This window comes from Spodoptera frugiperda, chromosome 21, assembly GCF_023101765.2.
Source record: "Spodoptera frugiperda isolate SF20-4 chromosome 21, AGI-APGP_CSIRO_Sfru_2.0, whole genome shotgun sequence".
NCBI classification, from domain to species: domain Eukaryota; kingdom Metazoa; phylum Arthropoda; class Insecta; order Lepidoptera; family Noctuidae; genus Spodoptera; species Spodoptera frugiperda.
In genome coordinates this window covers 5,195,260-5,205,773 of record NC_064232.1, presented here as the reverse complement: position 1 = coordinate 5,205,773, position 10,514 = coordinate 5,195,260, and the positions used below count along the sequence as shown (strand labels likewise).

Genomic DNA, 10,514 nt, shown 5'->3' with positions numbered 1-10,514 from the left:
TGAATGTTGTTTTATTGGTTACATAGTTTCTTGGCCATCTAAAATTAAGGATCGCACTTACTCGATTAAATTCCACGACTGGGGTCCCAGTCAGTTCGATAAACATGTGTGACTCAGAGAGTGAGAGTCAGGGGCCTTAGTCTGCTATTACAATTGTCTCACAATGATCGATCATTGATCGGTGCGAGAGGGATGGGCTATACAACCTACGTAGCTCCGTCCCTCTTACACTGCTCAATGATCGACCATTCTGACACAATTGTAATAGCAGACTAAGGCCCCTGATCGATAAACATGTGTGACTATTGACGATGTGGGCGAACGTAGTACATTGAGAGACTGGAACAATCTGCCTGCTGCGGTTTTTCCATCCGATTACAATGTGGGTGTCTTCAAGTCTAGAGTGAATAGGCTCTTAAGAAACTAGTGCGCCTCACCATCAACGATTACATCACTACTTACCATCAGGTAGGATTGTAGACAAGCATTAGTTTATATCGAATAAAAAAAAACTAACTAGTGCCCATTAGGCTAGTTTCCTACTAGTCAAATTCAATACTTTTTTCGAAACGTCAAAAACGATATTTTCTATGAACTTTGTATGAAATAGTGCGTTATGACGTCATAAGTTTTTGATGTCAAATAGCAGACTTATTTCTAGAAATTTAGCTAGAAAAAATCGAAAATTAAGTAGTTCATCAAATGTATGAATGAGAGTGTGATTATTTTTGAATATTTTATTGTATTGAAAAGTTGTAATAATTTATTTTTGACCGAGGATACTACCCATTTTTCCAACTTCTCTGTTATGGAGCCTCTAAACTACGATAGGTGACATTTAACGCCATTTAGGTTTTCACCAGCCCTATAAAGGTCAATTTATACTAGCGCAGAGTCGAAACGCATCGAAGCGTCTTTCCAAAACTGAACATAACAAATTCAACCTTAACTCCACAGCGTAACACACAAATTACTTCGGGGATTATAATAAAGCGCGCGCATTCTTCGGATTTCTTGTATTCTAGCATTGCGTGCGTACCTATTCGCTGGAATTCGCTTTGGTTGTAAAGAATTTGACGCTTTGACGCTTCGACTTTGCGCTAGTATAAATTGACCCTAAGTGAAACCTAACCACCTACGAGTAAGGGGTTGGTTTATGGCTGCCCGTATTAGATGAAAAGGAAGTGAAGTAAAAAGAAACTACAGTTTTTAGTTCCATAATATAATTTGATTCATTTATTTTATTTTTACACATACATATTCGAACAATGAACCCTTTAAAATATTATTATCACCATCGTTCTCTATTACAGTTTAATAAAGTAATAATATTTTATAAAAATAAACGTTTTGGTAACATAATTTGTCTTTTTTAACCTACCAATAACTATTTAAGTACACATTTTTATTACTATTACTTACTTATTCTTAATAAACTAATATTTATTTTTTATCCTACTTACAACAGTTTTGGTTTTACACAGTGCCGGCGTTAGGGGGCGACATGGGCCGATGGCCCAGGGCGACAAAGTCTGGGGGGCGCCAATAAAATGAAAAACTACTACTAACACTTGATATTGTTTCCCTCAAGTGGGCGCCACAATATTTTCGCCCGGGGTGTCAGTGGCCCCTACGCCGGCACTGGTTTTACATAAAATGTAAAATTAAACCTATACTTAAGCCAAAATCTGTGAAATGTTTGTCTACAAACCCTGAATTAGCATTTTTTGGTCACTAGATGTCGCAAATATAGCAAGAAGTCTTTTTGTCCAATCACAGTAACTGTCAAATATTGAACATCCAATGATGTGACGCTAGATAATTCCCTACAAAACGAGTTGTTCACACTAACGCCATCTATTGACCAATATCAAGTTAGTTCGAATAAGCCGGCTCGACCGGAGTGATACCAAGGCCTCACAGAAAACCGACGTGAAACAACGCTTGCGTTGTGTGAGTGAGGTTACCGGAGGCCTAATTACCTCCTTTCCCAATCCCCGATTCCTCAACAACCCTTAAATTCCTAACCTCCAAAAGGCAACGCACTTGTAACGCCTCTAGTCTTTCGGGTGTCCATGGACGGCGGCGATTGCTTACCATCAGGCGATCCGTCTGCTCGTTTACCGACTTATACCATAAAAAAGCACAGAAAAGTGCAGCTATTTGCAGTAGTCTTACCCTTGGGATTTGTTTACAAAACATTTCACATCGACCTTGGCCTAAGTAGAATTATTTATAGAAAATATTTAAACCCATATTTGAGACCATGTCTTTTTTAAAACCTAGGTTTTCGCCATCTACAGTACGGAGGCTATATACTTTTTACCCCACGGGATCGCGGGCGAAGCCGCTCGCTCGCTAGTGAGTTTATAATTGTATACGAATAATTAAATATTTTGAGCCAGAGCTTTTTTTATATTTGATAGGTCGACGTTTTGGCGCTATCTTACCTGATGGTAAGTGACGATGCGGCCTACGACTGAGCACATCTGCCTATAAGCAAATATTCATTCGGGCTTTGAAGATACCTAGGTTATACCCATCAGAAAACTACGGCAAAGAATTCCATTCTCTAGCAGTTCGCACAAGGAAGTTTGAAGCGAAGCGCTTCGTGCGAGTGGGTGGGATATCTACCATGAAGCGGTGGCGCTTCGCCGATTGTCTTGTGGTTCGATGATGGAAACTTTACATATTTTTCTAAGTCCCACATGGTCTCAAACACAGGTTATTTCACCATACAGTCAGACAAGTTATTTAATATGCAAGTAAGAAAATAAAAATTGATTCAGTACAGAGACAGTAGCTATGATTATACTAAATTGTACGCCTTACAACGAAGCTTGACACTGTCGTAGCAGCCCAGAGGTTTAAGACCTAAGAAACCTACCAACAGCAAGTACCAATGTAACTTTTTCCGACTTATATGTACTTACTAAGATTATTTAGACACCACTGACAAACGGTGAAGGTAAACATCGTGAGGAAACCTGGGCTTATAATTTCTAATTATAAGTTTGAAATCGCCAACCCGCATTGAGCTAGCGTGGTGATTAATGCTCAAACCTTCTCCATGTGAGAAGAGGATTTGGTCAGCAGTGGCCACTTATAGGCAACCATACTTTTTGTTACTCAATCTGCTCTAGACAACCAATGCTTACTGTATCTTATTTATTTATTTACCTATTTAATCTTCATCACAAAACAGTGAATGGCGGACTTATGCCCGAATACTCAAACGCTACTCAATTTTAAGACGCTCTAAAATGTAGTTCTGTCACTATCAATTCTTTATAAAATGACAGAGATAGCACGATATTTAAGTACAACTTAAAACTGAGTAGCGTTTGAGTATTCGGGCGTTAATGCCTTAAGGCATAAGGTATCTGTACTGAATCAATCTTTTATTTTCTTACCTCCACACTAAATTCTTGTGTTAACTGTAGTTACATAATTACAATCACGTTTTTATACACATACTGTACAGTTTATAATTAAAAGTAAATCACCACATTAATGATAAGATCCACCACAGCGCATACACCGCCAGGATGAAGAAAATAAACCTTGTTATCTGGTGTAGATAGTAGAGTCTGGAACAATAATAAAATAATTTATAATTGTAGATTTGTGCAAGGTTCCAGGGGCCTTAGTCTGCTAGCAGTGCAAGAGGGACGGAGCTATGTAGGTTGTATAGCTCCGTCCTTCTTGCACTGTTCAGTGATCGATTATTCTGACACAATTGTAATAGCAGACTAAGGCCTCAGAGAAGTTCCGCACGCGTCTCAAAAAGAACCATCAGAGATGAGGCCCACGAAAAACAGGAGTAGGAAACTCCTGGTTTTCCTCAAATAGGCATGTTTCCTACTAGTCAAATTCAATACTTTTTCGAAACGTCAAAAACGATATTTTCTATGAACTTTGTATGAAATACTCTATTATGACGTCATAAGTTTTTGACGTCAAATAGCAGACTTATTTCTAGAAATTTAGTTCATCAAATTTATGAATGAGAGTGTGATTATTTTTGAATATTTTATTGTATTGAAAAGTTGTAATAATTTATTTTTGACCCAGTCATCATCCCTATTGTGAGCGACCTAGATTGTGAGATTGACTAAATACAGATCTAGTTCTATAGAGCTGCGGACTGCTTAGCAGGCTACCGGGGCTCAGGCTCGAAAAAAAAAAGGAGTTAGAAAGGGGTGGTTGTTAGTCAGTATGAGTCTAAAATTCCATCTCGTCTCGTTCAAGGTGGGAGAAGTCATAGGATGATTTTCCTCCCCTAAAAAAAAGCGTGCGCAAACGCGGCGACGTCACGCAGCCTACTGCGTAGAAGGCTTACGATGCTGCTCATGATAAATTCGTTTTTAACCATTAATGTACGTGAGTAAACCGAGATTTTTAGTTATCTAGTATGTCTCACGATAGTTATTACAAAAAAAAAAGAATTAAGTAAACTTCACAGAAAAACCATTCTTAAAATTAGCTACTTAGAATCCAATTTACCTTTTCCACTTAATCCTGGCTTGAGGTAGTGTGTCATCGCTCTCCTTAAACAGGTACCTCCTAATACCAGCGAGGTAGTCCCGGAAGTACTCCTCCCAGTTCAACTCGCTCATGCTGAATGGATATATCTGAAAAAAAAAAATTAAGTGTAAAGTCAGCTAAGTCAATTGCTATACAGAGGCCGAAGGAGCTATACAACCTACAAAGCTCCGTCCCTTTTGCACTGCTCATTGATCGACCATTCTGACACAATTGTAATAGCAGATTAAGGCCCCAGGTCAGTTTCTTTTTAAAAGAGTAACGATGGAGTTTCTTGCTTGTTCTTCTCTATTCGAAGCTACACTTCGGAACGAGCACCTAGCTTCACTGACAGACAAACTAACGGACAATTCAATTTGACGTTTCAAAAGTGCCTAATTTTGGATTAATTGAAATAAAGACTTTGATTTTGGTCAGTTTGTAATTTTTTATTTTTAATGGGACAAGTCCGCCACAACCCCCATACCGCCGCAACTCCTGTAAGCCAGGATCTACAGTAGATACAAAACATGAAAACACCGGAACACTGAAGACCGACGTCCCAGGGAAATTAATGACTGTCTTGGATCCCGCAACGAAACAAATCAGAAGATGTTATTAGAGGAGAAGAAAAAAGAAAACGATAGTTTCCACTTCCCTCAGTGAATATAATGCAGGAGAAGTGGTCAGTTTGTAATATTGAAATAACCGCAATTACATAGGTACATACATACGATAGATACATAGGTACACCAAAATATGTATATTTTTTTACAATTTTTGTCTGTCTGTTTGTTTGTTCCGGCTAATCTCTGAATTGGCTGGACCGATTTTGACGGAACTTTTATTGGCAGCTGATGTATTAAAAACGAACTTATTAGGCTCAAAGTCAAACTCAAACTCAAAATATTTATTTGCATATTAAGGTATTATTACATAGATCTTAATTTAAATGTTATGTACAACTCAACGGCCTTTTTCAGGCTACTTTTATTTTACAAAAAATGAAATTATTGTATTTTAGATAAAAATCAAAATACTAAATTCTTTTAATAGTCATTATTCTACGCAAACAAAGTTGCGGACAACAGCTAGTACTTATAATCATCATGACTAAACTGACTACATAATACCTAGACTACCAATTACTTTCAAGTATTACATAAGACCTGAAATTCAGGTCTAAGACTTCGTTCTAAGTCTAAAATTCAGGTCAAGGTCAGTTCTTACAGACTTTTATTGAAACAGTATTGAAATAAACCCTATTTAAAAGAAATAAGACGTTTGATCAAGTTGCGCAACTAACAATAGGAATGATAACGGGGTATGAAAATTATAAATCTTCTAGCAAACTCGGTGAACTCCGTTTCGCCACCAATGATTTTCCCTGGTTTTCTCTTGAAGTTTTTAGAATTTTCTTTATTGTAAACCTCACGGAGCCCGAGACCTTTCCAACGAATGCAAAACCGTGGAAATCGGTTCGTGCGTTCTGGAGTTATAGCGTCAGGAAAGAAAACCCGACTTATTTTTTTATAATAGATTTAGTCCGTTAGATAGTAATGAAAAAATATTAGACACGTATTTTTTATGTTGTCATATAAGATAACAATACTTAGATAAAACGAATCAAAATTTAGGAGTGGGAGAAAATACGTAATTTCTACGTATAAAACGTACCTAGAAGTGACGTCACGCGATATTTCTAATAATATATTTTCGAAAGTATTTATTTCCGCAAAAAAAATGTCATAAAAAATCAAAATTAGTCATAAAAAAATAAGTGTCTAATATTTTTCCATTACCTAACTGACGGACTAAATAGATTTTTAATTTTCATACCCCGTCATCATCCCTATTTTATTACAAACATAAATATTATTTATGTATTATTTACCTTCTTATCGGCCTCAGAAGTCTTCTCCCAAAGCTCTCGCGTCCGGCTGTTGCAGAATTTGATCTCTCGCGTACAGAAATAAGACAGGACTGATGAAAACTTGTGTATCTTACGGTATACTTTTAGCATCCTGAAATAATTAGGAATTTTGTTTAGAATATGGCTGAAAATATTGTGGTGAAAAATAAAATAAAGTCGTGGTGGCCCGGAGGCTTAAGACGCCCGCTTCTCATACATGAGAGAGCGGACTCGAAACCTACTAATGTGTCTTTTTCCGAGTTAAATGTAGTTATTTAGACACCACTGACAAACGGTGAAGGAAAACATCGTGAGAAAAACCTGTGCTTATAATTTTTAATTATAAGTATGAAATCGCCAACCCGCATTGAGCGTGGAATTAGCGCGGTGATTAATGCTCAAACCTTCTCCGTGTGACGGCTTTGGCCAGCAGTCGCCACTTATAGGCTCACGCACGTGTGTAACTTTTCCCAACTTTAGCTTTTGCCAAAGATAACCAACTTTTGCTGATGGTTCAAAGGCCCAAACAGTAGCTATTCCATCTCATGATTTTTTAAAGGTGTAAGCCGGTAAACGAACTGACTGATCACCTGATGGTAATTAATTTAAGGGTTGTTAAGGATTCGGGGAGTGGGAATATTAGGAAGGGGGTTATTGGGCCTCCGGTAACCTTACTCACAAAACGCAAGCGTTGTTTCTCGTCGGTTTTCTGTGAGGCCGAGGTATCACTCCGGTCGAGCCGGCCCATTCGTGGTGAAGCATGGCTCTTTCTCTACACTTAGATGATGATGATATTGAATGATTAATGAAAGGTACTTACTTTGGCTTCCTCCCTAAGCAGACAGCGAGCCCATCGACCAATGTGGCTGGCACCAGGTGCAAGAAGAACATGTACACTTTATTGACTGCAGCTGATTTCGTCAGCCTTACTGATATGAACCTGGAAGAAAACGAAAAAAACATAAAGTGGTGTCTCGCAATTAGATTTCAAAACCATCTCATGGGCTAACTTTCGGGCTGATTAAAATGAATAAATGCTTCAAAGTCTAAGTCAAATCATTTATTCCAATTAAACCATAAATAAAACAAATAAATAATAGTCTGTCAGTCAGTGAAGCTACGTGCTCGTACTGCTCGTAGCTCCTTTTTTTCTTTGGGGAATATCATCCAATGACTTCTCCCACCTTGGGTGAGGCGAGAGGAAGTGTCAGACTCTTACTGACTAAAGACAGCCCTATTCCTACTCGTACTTTGAGCCAGAGCCGCGGTAGGTAAACCCGCTAGGTAGTCCGCAGCTCCGGATGTCAATAAGAGTCTCAGCTCAAACTATGAGCGGTAGGAAAATATAAAAAAAAGTAGGAAAAAACGACTGCACGGTTGGTGCGGTGACTGGGGTAAGGGTTGCCGCGCAACGGGTAGCGGGATTTTTATGTTACTAAAACTCCCCGATAACCACACCGGTGGTAAAGGAGGCATCGGGTTCTCTTACATAGTAGACCAACAGCCTCCATGGTGCAACGCCTGTTATGACACCTGCCTATCAATGGAGACCTATATGTCATCCTTGATCATAGTTTCTGTATCTGGTATAAGCAATAGAGTCACCCCTGTTAGAGACATGGGACCGCATCATCGGCAATGCCTACATGCGATGCGTACTGATGACGTCATACGAAATGCGTACGATGCGTACGATGCGTACGATGCGGGCCTGTGGACGTTTACCTTAGGACAACTTCAGGATGTATGAATGGATGAAGTTGACATACCAAACAGCATCAGAGAATGGGTAGTGGTGGATCCACGCCATGTTCTTGGACAAGAAGTCGCCCCAAGTGATCCGGTTCTCCACTGAGCTTACGTAGTTGAAGATCGGAGGTTCCAGCGGCGGAGAACTGAGAAAGAAAGACGGTATTAATAAGATTATTTAGGTACTAGTGACATATTATAGACAATGAGCGATGGAGAGTTTCTCTGCGCGACAAAATCTGAAATATGGAAATTCGCCAAAGAGCAAAAGTTACAGATATGTCTCTCAATATAAAGGCTGAAGTAAGCACCCGAAAGACTGATGGCCACTACGCCAGGTAAGTGATCAAGTGGCGACCGCGGACCGGAAGACGTAACTTAGGCAGAACTGCTACCAGGTGGATAACCGACATCGCCAATGGATGCAGGTGGCGGGTTTAAATCGCCAACCCGTATTGTATAAGCGATAAACGGGCAGACGGATCACCTGATGTTAAGCAATCCCTACCGCCATAGACACCCGAAACACCAGAGGCGTTACAAGTGCGTTGCTTTTTTGGGGTTAAGTACTTAAGGGTTGTTAGGAAATCGGCGATTGGGAAGATTCGGGGTGTAATAATTGGGCCTCCAGTAACCTCACTCACACAACGCAAGCGTTATTTCACGCTTTTCTGCTCGGCCGTGGTATCAATCCGGTCGAGCCGGCACATTCGTGCTAAAGCATGGCTCTCCCACACTTCACACACTTATTCTTCTCATGAAGAGCTAACTAAGGGTGCTTTTCCACCAGAAATTATCGACTCACGATTCTCGACTTTAAGAGCAATGTTCATTAGATTTAAAATCTGTCAACATTTTACAAACCTTCTTTTGTAAGCGTTATGTACACTGCAAGCTGCTACCATGAGGCAGTTGACTACTGAGTCCACAGGCACTATGTCTGCTGACACCAGCTCGTCACACTGCATCGTCCTTAGGATACCAGTGGCTGAAAAAAATATAAACACGGTGTAACAAAAAGGGGGTATACATATCAAGTGCACGGTTTCTAGATAACATAACAAACGATACGGGAAGGGTTTTTTAAACTCATGTTTTCATGGAACGAAGTTATGAATTTTTTATTTTTATTTTTCATGCGAATTAAAATTAGGTAGATAGGTACTAGGCGAGATAGTAGGTACTAGGCGATCAGATTTACAGAAGAAATGTTTCGTAATTAGCGAGTGACCCCTGTAGTGTTGTGACACGTTTGTATGATTTATAAAATCAAGAACCATGCGACACCAAGTATTTGGTACCATTTTTTTAAACGTATTTTAAGCTGGAACTTTGTGTAGAGATTCTATTCAGCCTGTATTCTTCAGGGCTTCTTGATTTATATGGGTATTTTGTTACACGCTGTATAAGTAGTATAGTAAGTAGATGGATCACCTATAGTAAGATCTCAAAGTTGTGTGGGACGGGATACAAACTACAGACGGTTCATAACGAAGGTGCTTTTCCACCAGAGATGTGCTATGCTACGTTGCTGTGGATGCATTTGGTATCTACTAATCACAATTATTAATTAGTGCATATAGCTTAGTATTGGTGGAAATGGATTTAACTAAGCTATATGTTTTTTATATGGAAAGATGCGATCTAAGGATGGCTTCTTTAGTATCAGGACATCGTAATATTCGAACTGTGTATCTTCCTCGCACAGCTACTTTACGACGGCTCATCTTCATAATATATGACATCTTACTCCCACATCTTTTGTTTAAAGTGGGGGAAAAACATTCAATGCCTTCTCTAACTACTAAAAACCACCCCGTTCCCTACTCTACCCCGTTCCTACTTACTCGCACAGCTACAGCTTAGTTTTAGTGGAAATGGTAACATAGTTTCAGAGCTTAGTTATTATGTCCTCGCAGCATAGCTACATAGCAGCATCACTGGTGGAAAAGCATCGTTATTTATCACTTTAAAGATATAATAACGGTGAATGCAACTTACCACTGCCAACTGCAACTCCGGTGGGTCCATACATGTTGTCTAACCAGCCTTTCAGCGGCTCCTGCGCCGTAGATATAACTGAAACATACCGCAGGAAAATATTACTGACACAGCCTTGAACATGCCATTGAAACTGGCTTCTTTATTCATTGTAATGATGTTTACGTTGGAAGAAAAAATATTTAGCTAGAATATGTATTGTATATTATATTGTATATGTATATTTGATCCGTTTGTCATGTGTGATAGCAGAGTAGAATTTATTTACCACTATCCCTATTATGAAGCCAGTACTGCTTAACACGTTAACCATAATGAGGATTTGCCT

The 10,514-nt window shown here is 39.1% G+C and overlaps 1 protein-coding gene across 4 annotated transcripts in view; it reads right to left on the bottom strand.

Annotated features, from left to right (window-relative positions):
- Nucleotides 1-2,555: 2,555 nt before the first annotated feature.
- Nucleotides 2,556-10,514, bottom strand: part of LOC118280319 (fatty acyl-CoA reductase wat-like) — a 36,258-nt gene continuing 28,299 nt past the window's right edge. For all 4 annotated transcript variants that reach the window (XM_035600285.2, XM_035600284.2, XM_035600283.2 and 1 more), the window contains exons 9-15: nt 10,187-10,264; nt 9,050-9,173; nt 8,206-8,331; nt 7,257-7,376; nt 6,419-6,548; nt 4,507-4,634; nt 2,556-3,590 (exon numbers count right to left, since the gene is read on the bottom strand). In XM_035600285.2, coding sequence (XP_035456178.1) covers nt 3,503-3,590; nt 4,507-4,634; nt 6,419-6,548; nt 7,257-7,376; nt 8,206-8,331; nt 9,050-9,173; nt 10,187-10,264 — 794 coding nt within the window. In that variant the 3' untranslated portion in view covers nt 2,556-3,502. The remainder of the gene's footprint in view (nt 3,591-4,506; nt 4,635-6,418; nt 6,549-7,256; nt 7,377-8,205; nt 8,332-9,049; nt 9,174-10,186; nt 10,265-10,514) is intronic.